Source organism: Octodon degus, unplaced genomic scaffold (genome assembly GCF_000260255.1).
Source record: "Octodon degus isolate 3935 unplaced genomic scaffold, OctDeg1.0 scaffold00067, whole genome shotgun sequence".
Classification (NCBI taxonomy): Eukaryota; Metazoa; Chordata; class Mammalia; order Rodentia; family Octodontidae; genus Octodon; species Octodon degus.
The window spans coordinates 10,896,802-10,922,270 of NW_004524643.1; the positions used below are offsets into that span (position 1 = coordinate 10,896,802).

At 50.2% G+C, this 25,469-nt stretch overlaps 1 protein-coding gene across 5 annotated transcripts in view; it reads right to left on the minus strand.

The window, feature by feature from the left end:
* The window catches only part of Abcc8 (ATP binding cassette subfamily C member 8), a 71,420-nt gene that overhangs the window by 37,116 nt on the left and 8,835 nt on the right, over window positions 1-25,469 (minus strand). For all 5 annotated transcript variants that reach the window (XM_023719418.1, XM_023719419.1, XM_023719417.1 and 2 more), the window contains exons 4-10: window positions 25,176-25,342; window positions 23,351-23,593; window positions 22,337-22,525; window positions 14,801-14,965; window positions 11,678-11,833; window positions 7,346-7,480; window positions 6,938-7,100 (exon numbers count right to left, since the gene is read on the minus strand). In XM_023719418.1, coding sequence (XP_023575186.1) covers window positions 6,938-7,100; window positions 7,346-7,480; window positions 11,678-11,833; window positions 14,801-14,965; window positions 22,337-22,525; window positions 23,351-23,593; window positions 25,176-25,342 — 1,218 coding nt within the window. The remainder of the gene's footprint in view (window positions 1-6,937; window positions 7,101-7,345; window positions 7,481-11,677; window positions 11,834-14,800; window positions 14,966-22,336; window positions 22,526-23,350; window positions 23,594-25,175; window positions 25,343-25,469) is intronic.

Sequence of the window (25,469 nt, forward strand, 5' to 3'; positions counted from 1 at the left end):
AAAAAAAAAAAAGCCCCATCTGCAATGAAATAACCGGGAAACGACCATCAGGAGAGACTGGTTTAGTATACGATGGTAACCCGCCTCTGGGGTGACTCTGCAAATGGAAAAAACGTGTGACGATCGATATTTTATTCTCCTTCACGTTTTCCCTGCTCACGATTTTTAAAAATTTATATTTTTGCTGTTTTGTTGTCTTTATTCTTATAGCTGCCTGAACTCCTTTGAGGAATGAGACAAGCTATAAATACATTAAAAAAATGAACATTTCAGAGCTGATGCAGCAATATGGGGCACGCTTATGATATAATTAGTTTCCGTGTTCTCTGGCTGCTTAGAGAGATGCTAAAGAATGAAATGTGGTTTTCCAGTTCTCTCGGCCCCTCCTAGAAGGGTGGTTTCTTTGAAGCCGAGAGTTCTGGTTGCCCTTCAAGGTGGGGCTGGGGTGCGCTCACTGGCTGCTTCTGTTTCAAAGGCCACACTGCAGGTCATCCTGTGGCCCTGGGGAAGGCAGTGCTGAAGATGGGGAGGCCCGGGCTGCTGCAGGCTGGCCCTTCCCAAGCACAGCAGGCACCCATGGGTGGGTGGGGCGCTGCGCTGGGCACCCTGCTGTCCAGGGCTGAAGACCAGGAGGCCTTGTGCCATTTCCCCAAACCACATACAGCTCTGTAGGGCGGTGGGGGGGAAGGGAAAGCTGAACAAGAACAGATTTCTCTTCAACTCTGCAAGAATGGAGTGACTCACCTTGATTTGATTTGGGGTGGGGGAGGAGAAAGAAAACAACAACAAAAAAGGCAAAGCACAGAAGAGGAAGAACATGTCAATGCTGCAGTCTCAGAGGGATGCTGCTATGGAAAGTTTAGCCACTGAAAGGCCACCGTCACGGCACATCGAAAGCCCTTTTGTGATAGTAAAAAAACATAGGTATTTTAAAAAAGCATTCTTCAACAGTTATTCATTGAAAAGTTACATTTTGAGTGGTGTGCGTTATTTTAGGAATTATGCTGGGTTTTGGAGATGGAAAAACGGCAACTGTGTCAGGTTTTCCTAACCCCAGCCCCAAACATAGTACCAAACCCACCAACATGAAAGCAGGGTCCAGTCACCGGCCCCCTGGCTTCCTTTGCCAGAGTAATGCTGCCTGACACTGTGGGCGCCAGCAGGCAGTGCAATACAGGAGCTTTTCATTTCTTAGATGCTGATAAATATTTCAGCAGCCATGGGTCAGGGAGCCTAGCCAGGCATTTGCCTCTCTGGTTAACTCTACCTTTGTCCCCTGCAGGGGGTGGATGTAGGAGGCCCATGGAAGGGCCTGGGAGCTTAAATCTGGGCCTAACTGCAAGTTGCACCCCCAGGAGGGGAAACACAGTTTAAAGTACACAGGACTGAGATTTCCCTTCAGCTCAACGGGCATGGAAGTCAACAGAGGGGGAAGGGAGGCAGATGAAAGGGCTGTGGCTGGGACCTTGGGAAGCTGGGGGCAGCCGAGGGAGGTCACGCTCATTGCTGCTTCCTTCACAGCTCCCTCTTCAGCTACCCTCCCCACCACACCAGGCCAGTGTATGGTAAGAAACCTGCGGAAGGAAGGGCAGATACTGCATTTCAGGGAAGCTGGAGAAGGTGGAGCACTAGCTCTCAAGGTCCTCCTGTGCTCTCTGCAGGCTGACGTGAATCAGGGAGAAGAGAGGGAAATCTGAAGGCTCTGGGCTGAGGAGAGGCCATGCTGCCTCCTATGATGGGGCTTCACAGCCCCAGCCTGTCTATCCCCGACCATCCCTGGCGGAGCAGGAGAGATTTTTGTTAGCTTTGCAGGGCATAGGATGAGGCCAGGAACATTGGCTGAATGTGGCCCAGACCCATAGGCCCAGAACATCGAAAGAGACAACAGACCCAGATCCATCTTTTTTCTCCCCCTAGTGCTGGGGATCAAACCCAGAGCCTCCTGCCTGCTGGGCAAACCCTCTACGGCTGAGCTACATCCCATTCCCAACCTCTATTTCTTCACCAAGTCCTTCCATGTCCTGCAGCCTCCAGAGAAAGCGCCCGGGTCTGAACACAGTGCACACAGTCCCGTGTGAGCCGGTCCAACTGCTTCCCCTCCCTCGGGCCCAGTTCTGCAAATCACTGTCATCTCTGCCACCTCCAGGCCTCATCAGGCTTCTTCATGCTTGTGCTCTGGAACCACCGCTGGGCTTTATCTCTGACAAGGATGACCTGCCACTCACTAGCTACAAGACCAGTGTGGGAGTGAGTCGTAACTCTTATGGGTGTCCAGGACACCCCTTTCTGTTCCTGTCACTTATGGTACTCATGTGTATCATGCTTCCTTAGAAAACTGTAAGTCCCCTGCAGGTTGGGACCAACTTATCAGCCTACCTAGTGCCTAGCACAGGGCCTGGCACTTGGGAGACACTCAGTAAACGAGTAAAAGAAATGAAAGACCCAGAGCCAGGGGAGTAACACAGAAGAGAGGGGGGCATTTGGGATGACCCCATGGCCCCGATCACATGCACAGCCACTGCTCACAGGTACAGTAAATGTTCCCTAGGACTGCGAGGGACAGGGCTTAGTGCCCAGGCCTTGGCACAGAGGGAAGGCTCTAGGATGGCTGCCGCAAAGAGAACAGAAGGAGCTGGCGGCACAGTGGTTGGCTGATCCTAGGATGCGTCTGTCACTTCTGCAAAGCTTGTCCTCAGATGCAGAGGAAGCCCCTAGAGTTATGCCGCTTCTGCAGCGGAGTAAGGACTGAGCTGACTTTGAGGGAGTGACTGTGACTGCTGCCTCCCGCCAGTTTTTTTGTCACTTTATCTTCTGCTCCTGAAATCCTACCCAGCATGCAAAAAGTCTGCTCTGCCCAAATCTCTGCCATCTCAGCCAGCTGTGCTCCTCTCTCTCTGCTCTGCCATGTACTGGCCTCAGTGCGTCCCTTCACCTTCCTGAGCCTCAGGCTCCTCTGCTGTACAATGGGCTGGAGGAGAGAACAGGGGCTGTGGCTGTCATCCCTTCCAGCACCCTGCTGCTTGGCACATGCATGGGGCCCACTGGGCACCCACCCTGTAATCTGCATCTCTGTTTACCTCCAGGAGGAAATATGCATTTTGGATGGTTGGATATCAGGGAATCTGTGCCCATTCCCTTTGCAGCCCCCTCTGCTGCCAGGGCCCCACACTCCGGAACTTGCGGTGACACTGGAGACATCAGATAGAGCTTCAGGGCTGATTGTGCTGGCCCACCATTGGGCCAAATGGTGCACAGATGCCCAGCAGGCAGCCCTGGGCTGGGCCCATGAGGAAATGTGACTCCAGAGCTCTTCTGTGTCACCAGGACCCCATGACTGGCGCCAGAATGGGAACAAGAGATTCCCATCACCCAAGCCTAATGACCCATGTCTTGGTCCCTGGTAACAGAAGGCAGGAAGCCCAGGGGGAGGGAAACGAAAACACACGCATATGCCCTGCAGCCAGGAGATGCTCCCCTCCCACAGGATCTGGAAAAGAAATGCATCCTGGAGAGGGCGAGCGCCTTTGGTTCCACGGTCTGTGCTCTCCAGGCCCTCTCCATCCCTCTCTGCACATCCTTCCTAACCATGGGTGACCACTGTTCTGCTTTCAGACCAAATTTTTTAGCATCTGCATGGGACAGAGAACTTGTGGCCCTCGTGTCTCCTGTTGGAGTTATTTCACACAATTTTTAGCTCATGGTGGTGGTGGGGGTACAGCTCACAATAACCTATTATACATTTTCTGAATAACTAAAGACGAGCTGTCGAATCAATGCAAAGTGAAGATGCGGTGGGTGCACTGATTACCCCAACTTGATTAGTGTATATATGGAGCTGTCACACTGTGCGTCATAAATATGCAGTTATTCTGTTAGTCAAAATGTAAAATCAAAACGTCTAAGGAGAAATACATACTAAGTCCCCCAATTTTATCTTTATATACATAGTAGATTGTTAAGACTATATTCCATACATATGAACAATTAAGGTAACATATAGTTACTTTTAAAAAGACCTCGAGTTAGCTCCTCCTTTCCTTCTCTACATGGGACAGAGAACTTGTGGTCCCTCCAGGGACTCAGTGGGCTGCTCTGTTTATCCTCTAAGTTTGGTTGGGCAGGTGCGGGGCCCTGGGCAGGAGCCTGCTTGCTGTAGACCCCTTTGCTCCTTCCAGAATCATCTTAGCTCTGAGCACCATGGGATCTCCTTCAGTCTCCTTCATCCGGGTCCTCTTGGCCCTGGACTGTCTCCTGAGCACCCCACTGGACAAAGAGCATCTACTAGATAAGCATCAATAGGAGCCTGGGAACTTTAGGTGGCTCATGAAGAACAAATCCCAGAGGGCAGCTCAGAATCCAGGAAATGGACCTGCAGCTCTGAGGATCAAAGTAACTCCCATCAGCCTGCTAGGGTTGCCCCTACTTCAATGCCTACTATAATGAGAATCTTGGGGACCCAATACCCCCACTTTCTTCACTGTTTCCTTTCCCTGTCTCCCTGTCAGTGGGGAGCCTGCCCTGTTGTTACAGGCACAGGAAGTCTGCCAGCTGTAGGAAGAAATGCTTCCCCACCTGTGCATCTGTTCTCACTGCTGAGAGCTCTCTGTAGCAGATTCCTGAATTTGTGGGGGGCTGTATGTAATGGGGGGCAACTGCTAATAAAACCAGCCCCTGGGACAGCAGGCGGAACTGAGAAAGAGAAAGTGGAAGTGGCCCGGGGTCTGAGGACATTGGCTCTTCTGGGGAGTGCTGGGCTCTTGCCTGAGCCCCACTAGGTCTGGCATAAGGATAAAGGGGTGAGAGCGGAACCTGGGATGTTTCAGCGAGGAACCCAGGAAGCACTTGCTGCCTGCCACGCCCACAGCTCTACTCTAAGGAACTCAGAAGCTCCCAGACTTGCTGCAGGTTGGGTGGACGCCTGGCCACTGCTCGCTGACCCTCTCTCTGCACAGCACAAACACCAGGAACACACAGATGACCTGCGGGACCATCTCGGTCCCCACAGGCTTGCCGCCTGAGTCTATCTAGGACACATTACCAGAACATTGTCCATTAATGCCCCCACCTACCACCTCCACAGCTGTGTCTCCTCCTGCACACCATAAAGAAACCATTTCGGCTGGAGTGTCAGCTGTCTCTAGTAATTTCCTCCCCAAGGAGGTGGTTAGCATTAGCCATCTCTCTAAATTTCCTCCCTGAGAAGGTACTTAGGATTAGCCATCTCTCCTAATTTCCTGCTGTACTTCCCACTCCTGAGGCCATTCTGGGCTGCTTATCTTCTGCTAAGAGACAACAGTCCCACCCAGATGGCCCACTGTGTGCCAATTCACCTTCATCCCATCTAGGTCCCGACACTCAGAAGAAAAGAGCATGAAGAGGTTTTCTAGGATTTAGTCAGAGCCATGCTGGTGAGTCAGGAACAAACTCCCCTCTGGGCCTCAGGTTCCTTCTGCATTTCTACCTCCACTCCTCGCTACAATCTGTATGATTCCCACAGATGGGTCTTCTAGCTCCCAAATTCCCTCTCAGCTATGTTAACCCATTTAGTGGTTTTTGTTTCTTTTGTGTTTTTTTCCTCCTTGGCCAGTCAGACCACAATGGCTCTTAATCTGGGCAGATAAGGGAACAGGGCGAGGGGAGCTACATGCTGGGTGTCTACATCGAGACTCTGCTCTTGGGAAGTGACACTATGGGCTGGGTCCTTGAAGCCCTGAGGACAAGTGATAGACTGTCTAGCTCAAGGACTGCCCTGTCCCCTGACCTCCTATGCCCTCCCTCTGGCCAGGGGAACCACTGCTCACTGAATTAATTTCAATTAAACTCGAGCGAGTTCTCTTTGTTCTTTTCCCCTGACACTTTCCCGTGTTGCCTTATGGGTTTTACACATTCATGCAGCTCTTTAACCACATTAAGCATATTTATCTTATCTTTTAGACTACTCAATCATGCCTGGGTAGGGGGAGACTAAATCTGTTTTAATTTGCTGATTTTCACTCTTGGTGGTGCATTTTTCTTGTGTGGGTTTTTACTTCTTTAAATACTTGTCCACTGTCCAACGGAAGTGTCTGCCATAGGAGACCTATAGGCTCTTTAAAAAGCAGCTTTCATCTGTGTATCTGGATTTTATTGGTTTGCGCCTATTTAAGTTTTATTGGTTTGTGCCTATTCGCTTCCTTGGATCAGCGCTCCCAACTCCCTTGGTTAGCATAAATTCAGTCTTTACACCTGTGAGCACCTCAAGCTTGGGCTTGTAGTTTTGTTCTTCAGTACTATGGATTAAATGCAGGACTTTCGTACTAAGCCACATCCACAGCCTTTTAAAAAATTTTTGAGACAAGGTGTTGCTAAGCCACTAGCCTGCCTGGGCTGGGACTGAACTTTCAATCCTGCCTCAGCCTCCTAGAGTGCTGATTTACAGGCGTGAGCTTCAGCTCTGTAGTAACTGCCTTTTCCTTTTGCATAGCCCTGAGGAGATGGAAGTTTCTTCGTAGCTTCCCTAGGCAGTGGCAGCTCAGTAAGACTTACTGAGAAGTCAGAAGCCAGGGACTGTGGCACATGCTCATAATCCCAGCTCTGGGGAGACCAAAGCAGGAGGGTTGCCGTGAGTTCAAAGTTAGCCTGCACTACACGGTGAGACCCTGTCTCAAAAATCCAAAGGAAAAATAGAAATTCTGAAGAATGCAGGATTGTCAATTGCTTTTTTTTTTTTTTTTTTTTAAAAAAAAGCTCCATGATGGAGCGTCTTCTGGGGACCCAAACATAGCACGTTAGCACACAACATGTATATGGCATAAATGGGTGAAGAACGCTGATTTCTGGGGCTCAGCTGACTGGAGCCAACTTAAAGCCCCTAGATCAACTGATCTCAAAGCTTCCTGTCTCTGTCGCCACCCCTTCACCAAGCTTGATACCCCGTCTAGCCAGTGGACAGACTCACTGGAGATGGAGGTGTAGACGGCGAAGGCCCGGAGGCTGGTCATCTCCTTCCTGCGGGTCAGGTCCACGCGGGAGCAGAAGATGTTCTCCCAAGCATACAGCTTGAGCAGCTTGATGCCACGCAGCATCTCATTGGTCTGCTTCAGCCGCTCGTTGGAATATTCCTGGGGGAGCACCAGTCAGAGGGCCTGTGCCTTTGTGCCCCCAAGCTCCCCGCCTAAGAGGAAGGCCCTGGCCTGTGACATCACCTCAGCTCCTGTGCCCACAGAGATCTCTCCACCCTCTCTGCTAATCCCACTACACTGGGCCTAAAAGGTGACACCATGCTGAAGGTCACTGACAGCTCCACTGTGCGGAGGAGAGGGGCAGGGAACAGGGAAGAGGGACATGCACACTTGTGGACACTCACCAGCGTGCTCCGCTGGGCCTGGGACAGCTTGGTGGCCACAAAGTACTGGACCGGAGCCAGCAGAATGATGACAGCTGCTCCAATTAAGGCGCTGACCCCGAGGATGTAGTAGAGGAGAATCACCCCCACGATGATCTGGGGAGGGGCACCAGCTCAGGTCTCCGATGGACGGCCCTCCCCCCAGGAGGCCCCGGCACCTCCCCTCCCCAGTGCCCTGAAGTGCGCTGTGCATCAGTGCCCAAGTTCCCCAAATGTCTCGGGACAGAATGGGGAAGGGAGGGTGTGACAAAGCAGCATCAGAAGCAGGGACGGTGGGCTGGTAACCAACGGCATGGCTGAAGCATCCTCTTGCCCTCCCGCCTTCCCTCCTGAGGCAGCCTCAGGGCTGACTGCAGAAAGTGGCAGCACCGCCTGTTTGTTCTGTTTGCTGGCTGCCAAGGCTGGCATTTCATTCCCATCTGCAGAGAGTGATGGTGGTCTATATGCCAGACAGGGCAGCCCTGGGTCTCAGGGTTTGCTTTTTCACTCTCAGGCTCCTGGTATCTTTAATTTTCAGTCAAGGAGGCAGGTATTCTCTGAACATTCAATCTGTTTCTAGCTTCAAGTAAGTGACTGCCTGCTTATGCATACATAGGAGAAGTGTAAATTACTCTCCCCTGCCCCCAAGATGACAGTTTATCAGCTTACTAGCAAAAGCAGGTGCCTCTAAATACAGGACCTACATACAGAACAGATGTGCTGGCTTCCTTAGGTGAAGGCAAGGTCACCTTACAGTCCCCAAGTCGTGAACAGACTGGCATGAAGCCCCTTACGTCGCCTCAAGGATCCAGTAGGCAGAGGCTGAGATTTCCATTAATCACAGGAAATCTATGCATTAGTGAGGCTCTGGGGCAGAAAAGCACCCGCCTGTCACCACCTGATTCCGAGTTTAACTGACGCTAGATGTGGGCCACCCTAGAGATGACCCTCCTACCCCTTCTAGCCCAGCCCTCATCCAACAGGCAAGTTCTCCCTGTGGTTGTCCCCAGTATGGAGAAATCTCCCAGGCATCCGGAGCTGGGCTCAGTGTTTGCACCCACATCACCCACCCCCACCCCATCCCCGAGGCACTGCTGTGCCAAGGCAGGCACTGGGGACACAGCTACCCTGGCTCTATCCTGGTGCTTGTCTACTCCTTGTCCTCTCTGCTCTCAAACCCTCAAACTCCTCAGTCTATTTCTCTCCTGTGCAGGAGTGGGCATGATCTTCTTGGGAGATAATACCAGAAATCAAGAACTCTGAATGTGCCAAGCAAGTATGAGGAAACAGAGGGTATCCATGGGCGAGGAAAGCAGTGAACTGTAGCAGGGAGACCAGAAACTGTGGGGCCATGAGCCCTGGGTTTTACTGCAGGCTCAACCCTTATCATCACTCTTAGGTAGGTCACCTGACCTCTCTGAGCCTCAGCTTCTCCATCTTTAAAACAGCACCATAACGGTGATTTTGCCAGACTATCACAAAGATTAAAGGAATCTCTATGATATATAAACACTTAGACTAGTGCCTGGCATATTGGTGGAGGTCAGCAAAAAACACTGAGCCCTCTTTCTTAAAACCAAGTAAAAAGTCTCCTGGGAGCTCTGTCATAAAGGAGCCACAGAAAGGAGATGGTTGGTACAGTTGGTGCTGCAGGTTCCTGCGTAACACAGAGTTAGACCCTGCTATCTCTGGTCTTCCAGTACTCATTGGGTGAGAATATACAGGGTTTCTTTCTATGGCTGTTCTTTAGCCTGGTGTCCTTGGTAAGCTTCAGGGAACCCATGGAGCTCCTGAAATTGCAGGCACAATGTGTGAACAAGCTTTTTTATTTTCCCTGCCTGAGAAGCAGAATTTCAAAAGTTTACATAAATTAGTGGTTGCCTAGAGCTGGGAGCAACGACATGAATTTCTTTTTGGGGTAATGAAAATGTCTTAAATTTGTGATGGTTGTACAGCTCTGTGACTATACTAACACCCACTGAACTGTGCACTTTCAGTAGGAGTACTGCACCTCTACAAAGCTATTATTACTATTTTTTGAAGTGTAAGCAGGTAAAAAATTTAATGAACCAGGAAGAGCCCTGGGGCTTACTCAGAAATGGGTTCCTGAGCTAATGTTGGTACTATGAAAAGCCTCGTGTGTCCTGTGGCCATCCACCATGCACAAAGGACCCTGACCAGCTTGAGAGTTCTTGTCTTGGGGCTGAGGTTACACACACACTTGTTATTGAGAGGTGCCTGGCTGTGGGTGGGACCCAGGGCAAGCAGCTCTAGCCCCGAGCAACGCCCCCTGCACTCTGCTCTTGGAGCGATTCCTGGTAGTAACTCTTGTGTGCTCATCAAATCCTTAGTGACAAAGGGACAGTCTTTGATGCACTAAAAATGCTGGAAGTGGTCCTACCCACCTATCGCCCCTAGGTGAGGGGCTGAGGTGAGGCAGAGCCTGGAGGATTTCTTGAGTCCAGAGCTTACAGGACAGCCTAGACAATATAGTGAGACTCTATTACAAACAACCATAAATCCCCACAGCTCCAATGATACTTCATGAAAAATATGCAAGGTAATCAGCATAGATTAAAAAAAATCCCAGCCCCTTCCCTGTGCTGTGAAGGTTAAATGAAAGTGAGAGAGCCTGGGGCAGGGCCAGCCCAGGAATGGGCTTATTAGTTATTGTCAGTAAAAACTAGTATTCTCAGCAATGATGCGTGTGCAGTAAGCCCTGTAAGTACTAAAACGGTGAGCATGCAGCGAGTCTGATGGGCAAATCTGTGCAAACAAGCTGTTCAAGAGGGCACAACAGAAAGATCTTGTAGATGACAAGCTGGTGAGTGTGTCGGGCGAGCTCCTCAGGCCCTTCCATAGCTTTTGCAGTCAGGCGTCGGGGGGAGGCAGCCTGGGTTGGGGTACAGGGCATACAGAGCTGTTCCTCCCTCTGCTACACTGTCTTCTCTCGCTTCTACCAGGTTGAGCCACTCTTGTTAGTTTCCCTTAAGAAACTTCTAACTCTGAGTTGTACAGGCGGGGAGGACCAACCTCCATCACTCGAGGACAAGGTTTATGCAATCTGCCTCCCAAGAAGCAAAGGATCTTGTAAAGCCCCTCACACTAAACATGCACCTGTTGGAGGGATGTTTGATAAGGGCCCATTCTGCGCCAAGTTCTCCTCTTAGTCTGTTGTTTAACTACCAAACTGAATCATCGTTATGATTTCAGAGGTGAGAAACTGTCCTCATTTCAGAGACAGGGAAATCACAGCTCAGAGAGGCTAAGTGTTTGCTCCAGTCTGTCTTACCCAAGCCTGACACGTTCTGCCAGGACATCTCTGTGGACCCTGCAGAGCCCCTGGAGTCAGGTCTGGGACCTGGGTTTTTGGCCTGAGCATCAGAGCGGAGATTTCTTCCCAGGACAGGGACCAGTTCCACAAAAGAAGAACTCCAGAGCAGACAGGCTGGGTCAGCTAGGGAGCATTCTCCTGTCGCCTGGAGAGGCTGCATCTACTCCTTGGCCAGTCTCAAAGCCTTTAAAAAATTAATGTTTTGGGGGGTGCAGGTGCACTGGTATATTCCTGTGATCCTAGCTACTTGGACGGCTAAGGCAGGGGAAGCTCAAGTTCAGCCTGGGAAATTTATGGAGAGCCTTTCTCTAACTAAAATTTTAAAAGAAGGGCTGGGGATGTAAATCACTAGTAGTGCTCTTGCCTGGCATGTACAAGGCCCTGTGTTCAATCTCCAGCAAAACACACACACACACACACACACACACACACACACTTTCTATTTTAAAAATAATACACACTTACTGGGGAATTTAGAAACACATAAGGAAATTAAAAACCACTTGTGATCTCATCAGGGGGCCATCCGGTTCTCTTTTCCCTGTGACTCTGTAGATGTATACATATGCATATTCCAGTCTAGTAGGAAGCATACTGATAGCCTATTTTGCAACTTATTCTTTTTGTTTAAAGACACATCACGAAGACTTTGCAGTGTAAATAAGTAATTTGCTACAAGATAATTTTAAATGTCTGCAGAAATGTCTCACATGTAATTATTCATTAAAGTATTTAAGACTGGCTATATTTTTAAAGGCTTAAGGACGCTGGCTTCTCTGATCAAGACTGACAGCTTGGCTGCTTGCATGTGTGGGACACTAAGAGGACCTGGGGCACAGCCCATGGAGACCCCAAGGGGTTGGGAGTGTCACATGGGCAAGCGCAGAGCAGACGACAGGGAGCTGCTTGTCACCGGACAGATTTTGACTTCCTGTTCTGCAGCCCCCACTCCCATGCCCACCCCAGCACGCATGCAGTACCTGCACCGGCATAGCCCAGAGGTTTGGGCACAAGAAGAAAAACCACATGAGCTGGTTGGTGTCGATGGCCACCAGGTTGCAGATCTGGCCGGCAGTCATTTCCCCCATGGACAGGTTGGAGGTGGACAGGTGCATAATTTTATTGTAAATCTTGGTCTAGAAATAAGAGCAGAGTGTTTTAATTCACTGTCATTAACATCCTGGTCACCACCCCAAATGCCACAGGTCTGGAAAGAACCAGGGGCTTCTTAGGCGCTGCCCATGGAGCCCTGGCACAGGTCTGTGAAGTGCTCTGTGTTGTTATCCCTGCATGACAGCGAGATGGCTAGAGGCTCAGAGAGGGCAAGGTCTCTGCTACAGGTCAAGTCAGGAAGGTCGCAGTCAAAGGAGGACTCTGTCAGCTGCTTCTGCTGGGAGCAGGCTTCTCCCTTGAGGGACTGGACTTAATTGGTTCATAATTATTTTTTCTTTTTCTGTTTTGTTTTGTTGGGGTCTTGCTACATAGTTCAGGCTGGCCTTGAACTGCCATGAATCCTCCCAAGGGCTGGGATCACAGGCCTGCGCCTCCACGCCTGGCTCTGAGCTCTTAAACCATAAAAGCCAATCTTCATGTCCAGTATTCTTGATTTACCGGAGGCTAGAGGGGAACACAGGTCAGGCCATAAATATGCTGAAACAGGGAGCTGCCTGCTTATGGGGTGGCCTTGTTCACCCTGGGGCCACTTCCTGCAGTCACGGGGAGATGGGGAGCAGCCAGGAGATGCCGCTGGGCGCACTGGACCCAGCTGCTTCTGTGTGGAGATGGTGGCTGCCAGCAAGAGGGCAATTTTGAGGCTGCATGGCATGGAACAAGGAAGGAGCTGCTCTGCCTGCAGCATCTGGAGCCGCTGCTCTTGAATGCAGCCCTGTTGTGTCTCCGCCACAAGTGGCTCCCAGCCCATAATTTATCTTTTGTGTAAACGCACGCTTCCTTGTGGGTCAGGCTTTCTTACAGCATAACCTGTCCTGTCTTTCACTACAGTGAAGGCTTCATACAATGGCAATGATATTTTTGGAAAAATCTATGCACTTCCAGGTTACAGGCAATCAGGCATTAAAGACTAAGCACCCCATTCAATGCAGTAAGCACAGGGTAATCTATCAAAACACCATTAAGTAGACATTGGGATGTCTTCATGGAAATGCATAATTGAGAGCTAGTATATTTTTACCAATTATATATAATTCAGGAATTTTGCTTAATAACTTTTTATGCTAAAAAAAGAAACCCTTATGGTTATTCTCACACTCATGCAGGCTGTCATCAGTGAGGGTGAATTTGTTGTAAATACTTTCCTAGAACTCTCTGGTAGGAAGGTTTATAATTTTATTATAATTTGTTTCCATAATTAACGTCAGTATTTCTTTTGGTGAGCATATGGATTAGTCTTGTCCAGAAATGCAAAAAATTCAAACAGTTTGATAAAAACAAATTACACGGGCACTTTTCTTGTAATTGGAAAATGCCGGGCTCGTGTGTGACTTATGACAGACAAAGAGAATTCAGATTTAATTACAGAACTATCCAGCCACAAAATTGTTTGTGGTGGTACAAGTCTGGCTGTCACTGGCAGGGGCTGGGTAGAGGCTGGAATTTGGGGGAGCTTTTCTGAACTGAGATCAGTGTCTCGTGTCGCTTAGAGGGCCTTTGATTTTCTTGGACACGTTTCAACACTCTCAGTGACATCCCTGAGGAAGTACTGTTTCCTCTATGAAACTCCACCAGGGGTGGCAAGTGTGGTCTGTGCAGCTGCACAGGTTGTCCACTCTGTAACTTTAGTGGCCAGTTTGCTCCTTGATATTGTCCCCAGTCCAGACTGTAGCTTTTGCCTCTCAATTTCTTTTCAGCACAGCCTCTGATCTTTGCTCCCACAGGATGAATCACTGAGACTTACAGTATTTTTAAATTGTTTTTCTTATTTATTTGATACAAGTCTTACCATGCAGTTCAGATTCGTAGTGATTCTCCTGTCTCAGCCTCCTCAGTGCTGGGATTACAGGTGTGCACCATCACACCTGGTTTTGGTGGCTGGCATGGCATTTGGTACTGGGGATCGAACCTGGGTCCTTGCACTTGCTAGGCAGGGGCTTAGACCACCAAGCTATCTCTCCAGCCCAATACTTACAGTTTTTGAAGAAGGTGGCAGCTTTCAGATTTTCCTAGGACTCCATGGCAATCACTAACTCTGACAGGATCAGCTAGTTACCACCCCCATTCTCTCCTTCACAAAAGGAGAATTTTGACCAAGGTATATACGGTCTCAGTGATTGTATAGATGCTGTACCAACTCGGACTATGTGAAAAATTAACCAACTCCCGTTGAAACTGCTCTTATACAGCATTCTTTATTCTAGTTATTAAATTTAATGGGAACCCTGGGGCTTGGATAACTAATACCACCACCATCTTCAAAGGTTCACTGAATGCTCCCTGACATTGATCACCTCTGCAATCTATTCTCTGCACAGGAAGCCACAGAGGGCTGGATCAAGGCACCTTAGTGATGAATGGTATCTAGAGGATTCAGGGGCTGCATCCACTCTCAGCAGGAAAGAAAGCTGTGATTGATTGGTGATGTCTGCCGCTTTCAAGGGCAAGAGGCCCAAGGGCTGAGCAGCTGATGGTTCAGGCCCATTCCAAGGCAGAACCAGAGCTAGATCAAGATGCTTCCGAGAAGTCCCAAGTCCAGCCCAAGGTGCTTTCCATCCCCATACTGCCCTGTCACTGTTTCTTTTTTAATACTCATGAGATGTAGGGGGGATTTCTGGTTAGTTCAGTTGTTTAAGTGCTTGAGCCAGCCCCCCCCCCAAGAAATCCTTCTTAACACTCATGAGATGTAGAAAAAGCAAATTAATAAAATTATTATTATTATTATCACTTGAGACAGCATCTCACCGTAGTGCAGGCTGGCCCTGAACTCACAGTGATCTTCCTGCCTCAGCCTTCCAATAGCTAAGATTACAGGCACGTACCACCATGCCCAGATCTGTCGGCAGAATTATTTTGAATGTCTATGAGAATGAATAACACAGGTTTCACTGTGAAGGTAAAAAAACAAAACCAAAACAAAGATCACCCAGTACCTGTATTGCTCCTCTCAAGTTAATTCCCGTCTCAATGGCAACATAGTAGGAGGCTTGCAGAAAAGTTCTTTGCAGGAGGAGGGCAAGGAACAGGAGCACGGCCAGGACATAGGCGTTGGCAAGGAACTCCTGGGACGAGACAAAGTAGACCCCGAGGAATTGCGTCTGTTGGGAAGAGAGGGGAAGAGAGGCTCAGAGGTGGCTGTCGTTGCCAGCAAAATGACACCACCCGAGTATCTCACGGTGCTGGCCTCACTATGATTATGACAGGGCCCTGCGTGCCTGCAGAGCCTTGTGCCACTGTTTCTCAGTGAAAAACCAGGCTAAGAAATCCCATTAAACATTCTTTGAACTGCAGGGAGGGTTGCTCGTATCCTTCTTGTCCTTCCCCTCAAGGGAACAGAATGAGGCCCGTACTGTGACTCCCAGCCTTGAGGTCCCCAAGCCCAGAGCGCTCCCCGTGATTCTCCCTCCCAGAATAAAGAGAGCACATCATGGAAGAGCTGAACTCAGAGCTGCTGGAGCAATCTCGCTGTGCGCTCTCTGCGGCAGGAATAGAATCAGCAGCGGCGAAGTCCCCTGCTGCGCAGTGGTTTCTGGGCAAGAAGGCCAGCAGGAAAGCTGGCACTGTCCTGCTCCCGGGGGACAGATGGGAACTCAGTACTTGATGGCAAAGACTGCAGGCCTAGGCCTCCAGTCCCGTGAGCTCCCAGGGCTGCTCCTGAATTTAAGGTTCTCTCTCTGTACTTCCAGCAAGATCTCAGATGATCAGCAGTGAAGGGGAGCATTCTGCCTTTGTTGCTAAAGATACCAGCGAACGACAGTGCATCTGCTTCCAGATTCAGCATCTCTAGCTCCCAGAAAAACTTTGTTCTTGATAAGAAGCCTGAGGCTCTCCACCGCAGCCACATCAATATTTCCATGAAGACAGAACTCTCCCCTTTCTGAGACTCTCCACCCTGAGCCTCAGGCACTCTGGGAAGGTGTGGGGCCCACTGCAGGGTAAAGAGGGACAGAAAGTGAGGAGGAGCCTGAGGGCGACAGGGGCAGGCCTCTTCCCAGAGTCAAATATTCCTGGATTTTGGACACAGGGCTTCCTGACGGGGGAAAAGTGAGATCTCCTCCGTGTATGAGCGCAATCAGCCCTCTCGGCTCCAGGGGTCATCTGTCCTGCTCAGAGCAGTCTCTCCTGGGCTGTGTGGGATAAGGGTTTGTCACTGTTGGCTGTAGCAGGAAGCGGACACAGGGCACTACAGAGGGGTGTGCATAGCAGACAAGGAAGTCCTACAAGACTTGGAGTTGTGACCCTCTGTCCCCTCTGCCGGTGCCCCAATGGGAGAGGCAGAGGCAGAGGCAGGAGGAGGTAGACGGCAGAAGGGTGAGGCTGAGCTGAAGGCAGTGAACAAGCACTATAAAATGAGGCTGTGGGAAGGGACCTGACCCTACAGGGAGGGAAGGGGCAGGAGGCAGCGTCTGCCAGGGAGAACTGCCATCCTCACAATACTTAAGGAGGAAAGTTCCCTTGCCACCCACTGTTCACAGGACATGGAGTTTCCACACAGGGAGGCGACATGCTGGTCAGGAGACATGTCAACACTCTGACCCCGAGTCCCACTCTGCACATCCTGTTGTCACATACAGAATTGTAGTATGTGGGGGATGGAGAGGGGCCCATTTGGCAGACTCTGGGTCCAAAATAAAGGCACACAGCTTTAGGAAAACCCAGTGGTGTTCAATCCTGGGGTTCTGTCCTGCCACCATCTGCACAGACCCACACTGGAGAATGGAATGCATTATTTTAAAACAACAAATCATCGCCCCAATGGAAATAATTAAACACGAGGGAGTGGCTGTGCACACAAAGATGTTTCTTTCCGAATTAGAGCTGTGCGAGTAATCAACCGTAGGCAAGAGTTAGGGATGTTATGATGCCCGTGGGATCACCCGGCACCCAAGGTCACTGATCACCAGGACAGCTCTTGAGCAGCATGAAATGCCACACACACGCTGGACTACACACAGTAGACAGCAAGGGCAGAACAGCCAACAGAGCTCTCCAGTTGGCGAGACAATGGCTGGTGCTCCTCAGACGCACTCATCAATATTTGTACATTTTTAAACAAAGCAACAAATTCTTTTGTGCCTCTAAAGGCAAAACTGTGGGTTCTCCTCTCCCCAAGCACACATATCCTAGGGTCAAAACAGTATGTTTCTGTGAGTCAAAAATTCTGCAACCTATTTTAAAGAAATGAAAACCTCACTGAAAGGTCAGGTCATGAGCTCATGAATAAATCTCTGGACAGCTTCAAAGGCAGGGGACCTGTAGTAGCAAGGTTTTGTAAGAAGGAGGTATGAGGCCAGCCCAGAGGCCTGGGGAGCTGTGGGAGGGTCTTGGAGAGGGAGGTGGGGGTGAGGGCCCCGCAGCACGAGAGGAAAGACAGAGGACCACTGATATTTGGTGGACACTAAATGCTTTGGAAGATCGCATGTCCCAGCCGTGCATTTTCACAAGCTCTCTGGGGAGAAGTTGGTGTCTGTTTCCAAGGATTTCTCCAGTACTGTAGTAGTCAACAAATTTAAAATTGTAATTTTAAAAATACTTTTTAAAGTTAGCCCCCCCCCACCCCACTCCACCTCCTACTGTGGTCGATACACGTCTCCCCATCACGGCCTGCAGAATGAAGCCACCCTGACGAGCACAGAGAGAATCCTCGCAGAGGGAGCCTGGAACCCAGAGCCGTACTCCACTGCTCCAATCCCTGGTTCCCTGCTTAGCTGGAGGTCCAACTGCGAAGGTTCCCTTCCCTTTCCTCTGCAGCTTAAGGAAAAGGGGGTCACTAGGCTCTAGCTTTTCATTTTGGCAGGGACACAGCTAAGCTGTCCATCTGGGAGGCCCTGGGTAAAAACAGTAGTGACCTTTGCTCAGCCACAGACCAAGCACCCAGCCACAGCTATTTGACCCTGCAGCCTACAGCCGAGAGCTGCAAGCCAGCCGCATCTGGGTTCGAGTCCTGACGCATCACACATGAGCCACTGTGTCCTAGGGAAGCTCTTCAACCTCTCTGAGCCCTCAGTTTCCTCACCTTTAACATGAGGCTAAGAAGGTTCCTATTTCTAAGAGTATGTGTGAAGATCTGATGGAACCACAGATGTGAAAACCACGTAGAAACAGAACTCAGCTGATGGTGTCACTTCCTTTCATCATTTCCCAAGTGTTCTGGAGGTGCAGGCAGGGATTAGGCTGCAGAGTACAGAGTTCAGATGACACAGGTCCTGCCTGAACTCTGGGACTTGGGGTCAAGGTGGGGAAAGGACAAGGGCGCCCAACGGTGGAAACGCAGGATATTATGGGAGGAGAGAGATGTAATTCAACCAGGGGAGGGCGTCTTGGAGGAGGTGACATGGATCAGAGTCTTAGTGGACAAGAGGGTGACAGTGAAGCAAGGGCAGGGTTATAGTTTCTGTATAGTTGTCCTCCCAAAGCCTCATGCAGTCTTGGGGTGGCTTTCACAGTTTGTGATTGATTACTGTGGGTGTGGCTGCTGCACCCGCCCTGGGGCAGGTAGTCTGCATTACAATGTAAGGTGGGAAGAGAAGCCAGCTGCTTGAGCTGCTGCCATCCCTCCCTGGTGCTCTTGCTCTTTGCCTCCACCCTGAAAGGTTGCTTTCTGCTATGTGCTGCTCTGCCTTGGACCCAGTGGAGTATGGACTGAAACCTCCAGTAACTGTGAGCTAAATAAACCTTTCCTTCCTTCATTTTGAGTGTCTGGTATTTGCCCCAGCCACGAGAGAAGAGTAACTAAGACAGGCAGGCACTACAGGCCACTGCAGCTGCCTGGACACTGGGAAACCGACTTCCACAGCGATGCTCTCAGTCATAGAAACACTGTCATGTTTAAGTCACACGTATGGCCATCCAAATAGAAATACAATACATACACACACACACACACACACACACACACACAAAGACAAAGACAATGAGACAAGGACAAGCAGAGCTCATTCAGAAATACATCCCCCCCTACATACACACATAGACTCACAACTACATGACTGTCCCTGGAGGCTGAGAGGTCCTTATACCAAACTCCCCACCTCCTCTTCCTGCCTCAGCCAAGAGCAGGCCTGGCAGGCCTGAGACACCAGCAGTTCCGCTCTGAATCCAATTCTCTCACCCTCCAGCCAGATCAGAGGCATTGCGGGAGGCAGGTGACAGATTGGAAGTGGGGGCTGGGAGGCAAGAGGCTGGAAGGAACTAGATCAGGGGCAGAGCTCAGGCCTGGTCCCAGCTTTCCCTGAGGAGAAGGAGAGGGCACTGGGATGGGCTCATCGGAGACCACGCGGCCACAGACACTTCAGTGACTAAAGGGGAATAGAAGCGTCTGTTCACACAGTGGCCAAGGATGAGGTTTCTTGGCAACTGTGGGTGTCCCAGAAGGGAAAAAAAGGACAGGACAGACACTAATAGAGTAGGGAGCGAGGGGCCAGCTGCACAGCCTGTGGTGGGGGCCTTCAGGCTTCCCCTGCAGTGTGCAGCCAGGAAGCTTCCTTCTTTGCAGTTTGCAATGACCAGCATGACACTTGGCTGAGTTAGAGCCGTGGAGACTGGGGGGTGAAGCAGAGCACCTCAGTCAATGACCTGTTTCCCGTGCCTGGGCTCAGAAGCACGAAGGAAGCCAGGGCGGCTGCTGGCCCTCCTCGCCTCTGATCCCAACACGTGGGAGGCTGTGGCAGAAGGACTGCCTTGAGTTCAAGGACAGCCTGGACTACGCAATGAGTTCAAGGCCAGCCTGGACTACACAGGGAGACCCAGTGTCAAAACAACCAAAAATGAAAAAAAAAAGAAAGAAAGAAAAAATAAAGAAAAGGAAACAAGTACAAGTCCAAAGCAGAAGTAAGCCAGCCTCCAGGCAACCACATGAGCAAGCTGGAGCCGGTTTTGACTTTCAAACCCTCATCTCTTTGTCGGAAATTTGCTGATCGTGTTTGGGCTGCAGGGAATGAATATAAAGTCTGATAAGGTCTGCTGCCACTGAGTCAGGGCCATCTGTCCCAGGGCTCTGCCAGCTGATAAGGAACTGGGACAAGAACATTCCAGTGAGAGGGCAATAAAACCTAGGGTTTGTGTCTAAACGAAGAGGAAAAAGATGGCTACGGGACCACTCCAGTGAGCTAACCCTCAGCCCTGCGCTCGCCACCTCCGGCACATCCTGCTTCCCAGCTCTCTCCTGCGAGAATCTTGGGCTGGGGGTGGAAGCACAGGAAGAAGAGGCCCATGTGGAGCAGCTGATAAAGGCTCTGCTTGTGTCATTTCCCCCTAATGTTAACAACCGGCTCCTTGTTCCTGGAGGATGTTAATGCAGCGGTGCCTCTGCTCGGATTAAAACTGAAGGTGACACTGCAGCAGACGAGAGAAGTCATCACTTCCACTCTCCTTTTTGCGCCAAGTAAATGTCAGAGACTCAAAAAGCCCTCCTCGCCTCCGATCCCAACACTTGGGAGACTGTGGCAGGAGGATTGCCTTGAGTTCAAGGACAGCCTGGACTACGCAATGAGTTCAAGGACTCAGAGGCATTAAAGTCTAAGCAAAAGATCCTCCCATTCTTGAATGAGCAAAATGTCTTCTCATTTGGCTAACTCCTACTCACCCGTCAAGGCCCCATTCAAAGGCCCCTCCTCTATGAAGCTGCCTGTGAGTGCTGGCTTAACTAGTTACTCTTCCTGTAGTTTCCTGTATGTGTATATTTCTCTCCTCACAATCATGTGTAACATGAAGTGTAATAATATTTTTAGATTTCTCTATTTTTCATCGAATTTCACATCCTTGGAACCAGAGGTGATAGCTTAATAACAATAATCAATCTTGTATTGTGGCTGTAAGTGTCCAGACTTGAACTTAAACCCTGACTAATTAGCTGAGATAACCTAGGAAAAGTTACTGAGGAACCTCTCTGAACCTCAACTTTCTCATCTGTAAAATGGGGATAACAATACTGAACTCATGAATTCTTTTTTAAAATGTATTTGATACAGGGTCTCACTACGCAGCTCAGACTCCGAGTGATCCTCCTGTTTCAGCCTCCCCAGCTCTGGGATTACAGGAGGGCACCACCATGCCCAGTTTTGGCGGCTGCCTTAATGGGCCCTGGGTGGAGCCAGCATGGTATTCAGTACCAAGGCTAGAACCCGGGCCCTTGTGCTTGCCAGGTAGGCACTTAGACTGCTGAGCTCTCTCCCCAGTCCCTGAACTCATGAATTCTGTGAATTCTGTGATTTGGGAAATATGTCTCAATACAGTCATTACAAAAAAGAGAAAAAAAACCCAGAGGGTTGCTTCAGGGATTAAATGAGATAATGCACGGCTAGCTCCTGCACACAGCCAGTTACAGGCCACGCAGTCACTACGTGGCCATTTATCATCATAACCACTGCTCTGTATTCTCACAGCCCACCAGGACTGGCACCAAGTACTGTTCAATAAACATCTGCTGGATAACTTTGGCAAACAGATGCAGTATACCTCATATTTCTGACCAGAAGTGCTCGGCTGACTGATATATCTCCAGGAAAGTTAATATAATCCTTCCGAGGATTGGCTGCTATCTGTGAGTTTAGCGCTCATGCGATGAATTAATGCTGTACAACAGGGTGTCATCAATTACTAAGAGCTGTAGTTATCAAAGCTCTGAATTGCTTTGGGGCTGTCTGTGGTTAAAATATTATAATGACATGCTCACTGGAAAACACAACCCTAAGTCTTACGAGAGAGAAAATTTTCCCATTTTGTGGTCATCTAAATCTAAATGGCTGCAAAGTGCTCCTTAGTCTCCAAAGTGGCTGCTTCTCTACAAACAGGGGGAAAAATCCAGAAAAGATTTCCTCTTTTGTCCAAGACATTTCAGCTCACAGCATCTTCAGAGGTGGGAAGCCCACTGGACATCATCCAGTCTAGTAGATTTCAAGTATCCTGAAACCATGGAACCCTTTAAAACATTTTAGTGGGAAGTTCAGCATTTTAATAAAACAGGGGTAGCTTTGAATGCAATTTGGATTCGGGGAAGAAAAAATCCTACCCCGCCACAGACACTTCCCACTGCCCTCTCTCCCAGGATGCCCCTGCGAAACCTTGAGAGCTAGGACACCCAGCGCTGACGAAGACAGAACCCTGCCACCTTCGTGGCGAGTTCATGAGGAGGACAAGAACTAAGCACCAGCACATCTAATGAGCCACAGAGACGCTAGACACTGGGCAAGCAACGCACCCCCTTCAACCTTCGGCATGACTTTCCTTAGGAATGGTGACAGTGATAATGGTGGCTAAGCTGAGCTGGGTGCCATAAAACCCTTGGGGTGCAAGCCGGCTTTTTGGTTGGCCACGTACAGAGGAAGATTTGCTGAGGACTCTGCCTGCGTGTGAGGAGCCACCCTGGTGTGGCTGTGGTGCTCCCACTTCAGTCCCTTCCACGCTCTAGCACATCTGCATGAGATAGATGGATCTCCTAGGGGATGCCGCAGCTGTCCCAGGGGGCTTACCTTGGGCTGGAAGACACGGTTCTCCTTTCCAAGATGGCCCACGATCCCAAAGATACACAGTGGCCCAGCAAAGCCCAGTAAGTCGGCCAAAATGCGGAAGGTGCTGCTGAGGACCAGGCGTCTCCCGAAGGCATGGCAGAGTGCCCGCCAGATGGCCCTGGCACCTTGGATGTTCTGCGTGTTTTTCCGCTGCCCAGAGAGACCAATGACAGGTCAGCATGGCTGACGGCTCAGTCGAGGCAAAGCCCAGTCTCCCAGAATGTCCCCAGCCCCTGCTGCCTGGGGAGACCCAATGGCCACATGCTCTACAAACAAATGAACTCCTGGAAAAAAATCATGGAATTACCAAATGCAAGGCTGGGTCGGCCCTATCAGTACCACCACAGCCAGGATGGGGAAACTGAGGCCAGAAGATTGCTCACAGCCACCTAGCTTGTCAGGGACTATGTGATGGGCACAGCCTCACACTGAGAAAGACATGTGCCACACTTACCCAGGACCACCTGTCACTGTCAACTTCAGTTTCTTCCCTGGCACTAGGGCAGAGGCAGCTAAGGAACACTGGACTTCGAGTTATGAGACTGGCTCTGCCATCCACCAGCTCTGGGCAGTCATGGCCTCGCTCAGGGCCTCAGTTTCCTCCTCAGTGATATGGGGAGAACTCTACCTGGCCAAACTGGGAGTTACCATAGGCACCAGGCTGAGATCCCTGTCTTCCAAACTGGGTGACAATTTCCAAAGTCGTGGAGCTCCAGAAGGAAGAGGAGCAGCTTGGGGAAGTTCAGTGAGGTTGTTGTCCTTACCAGGTCCTCAGTTTCCCCATCTGGACAAGGAGGATATTGGGCATCCAACTGTGACTGCCCTATGAGCCTGTGTGACTTAAGGTGGGCATCTTCCCCTCACTTGACCTCAGTTTCCCCAGCTGTCCCCCTAAGGTTTTGACCTGAAGTCTTCCCAGGCCCCTGTCTGTGACTTTATACTGGAAATGGGTGGTGTGGCTGCGACTTCACTGACCGCCTGGGCATCAAAGGCCTCGCAGAGCCGCCGGTAGTTGGTGAGGGCCCGCATGGCGATGGGCAGCTTCCCGATGGCTCGCAGGTCAATGGGCTTCTTGTGGGCCGTCTTGATGAAGGCGTTCATCCACCAGTAGGTGCCCTTGGACAGCAGGTTCACGAAGGGCTGCAGAAAGCGCACACCTAGGTCCTGCAGGTCCTCGGGGGGCTTCACCTCCCTCGGTGTCTTGAAGAAGATGTATCTCTGTGGGGCAAGGCTGGTGGGTGAGTACATGTCCTCACCTCCCCCACCCAGCTCTGCCAGGATCTGGGGCTGTGACAGCCACCCCACGTCTCTAACAGACGCGGCCATCTTGCTGGTAACTAAGCCCAGAACAAGATCCTTTGACACCCAGCACCAGGGTTTCCTCACTTTGTGACTGAGCAGTGAGGTCTACTCTGAGGAGACCCACTGGCTCAGCTTGGTTAGACTTACATTGAGTTGAAGACCATAGATCCATATAGAAACCACTGTGTTTTGCAGTGTGTGTAGAACCTGAAGCCACGCAGACCTGGGTTCAAATCCTGCCTCCTCCATGCACTAGCAAGGTATTCTGCACAAGCCTCATCAAACATACTTTCCCTTCTCTAAAGGGGTTGGTAGCCGTACCCCAGGGGTGCTGTGAGGGAGGGAAGGTAGATGGGCCTGAGAACTGTAAATTACACTCAGCAGAAGGCTGAAAAGAGAAGGACTGGAGGGCCATGAAAGCTTCTCTGATTCACTGGGAGAGACCACATTGTGCAATTCTGACAAACTGCGAGCATACCCAGCTTCTGATCGGGCTGCGCCGCCCCTTGGACTGTCCATAGGAATAAAAGTGACCACACCATAGATACAAATGTGCTCAATATGCATCATCTACGGAGGCCAGCACTTGGCACGAAAGTGGACGCCCATCAGCAGGGTGATGATGACTGTGCAAATCATAGTTTGTGCTCATGATCGAAAATCATACAGCCATTAAGAAAACTGAATTAAGGTTGTTATGCGGCCTGGAAGGAGGCCCAAGACATTATTTGTTGGGTGAGAAAAGCTCAATGCAGAAAACCATGTAATATGATCCCATTTGTATATGGAGGGAGAAAAGCATGTATTTATATGCATTGAGAGGAAAGAAAGAACCTGAACAGATATTTTAGATACATGTATATGGAATTATATTAACAAAAACATAGTAGGGAAAGACAAAGTAAGGGAGCCAGGGAGATGGCTCAGTAGAATAAGTGCTTCCCTGGCCAGTGCAAGGGCCTGAGTTCAATCCCCGGTTCCGCAAAAGAATAAAAAAATGAAAAGACAAAGTAGTTACTCATCTGGCTATGCAGGAAGGTGGGGGCCGAGGCGGTGAAGGAGAAGGTTGATGCCCAGGTAGGGAAGAGAGGGAAGGGTGGAGAAGACAAAGGATTTCAATCCAAAGGACAGCGCAGTCACACTTACTTGTTAGAAATCACATGTGACCATAGGAAAACATTAAGGCATAAGTAAGTCTCCCTGCCTCGACTAAACCAAGCCAGGAGAAGCCAAACCCTTCCCTCCCTGTGGTGGTACTGCTCTCCCTCCCTCTGAGAGTTACCCACTCTTCACTGCGGGCAAACCAAGTGTCATCTCCTTATCCCCTGGAGCCCCTCAGGGAGGCCTGGGCCTGAGGGAGGGCTCCCAATCTTCTCCCAAGAATCCGACCCCTCTTTGGGGTAGGCAAAGCCGGTTGAACTCTGCTTGGGCTTGGCAAGTTGCAGGTTGGGACTGCCTCCTGCCCTGGCCCAGGTGTACCCGAAGGTGGCCTGCTTACCCTCACCCTGATGACGTTGACCTCCACAAGGAGCAGCATCCCGTAGAGGACCACGAGCAACCCGGTGAGGCAGAAGCGCAGCTGCGAGAAGCTGATGGCGTGGTGGTAGAACTTGACGAACTTGATGGTCTTGGTGACGAAGGCCAAGATCCAGTAGATGAGCAGAGCTGGACGGGAGAGCACAGGACATGTGGGTACACATGTGAGTGTGCATGTACACGTGTGTGCAAGCATGACAGAGGACAGAGAAAAGGCTGCTTCTGCAAAGTAGGTGTGTGCACACATTTCTGATAA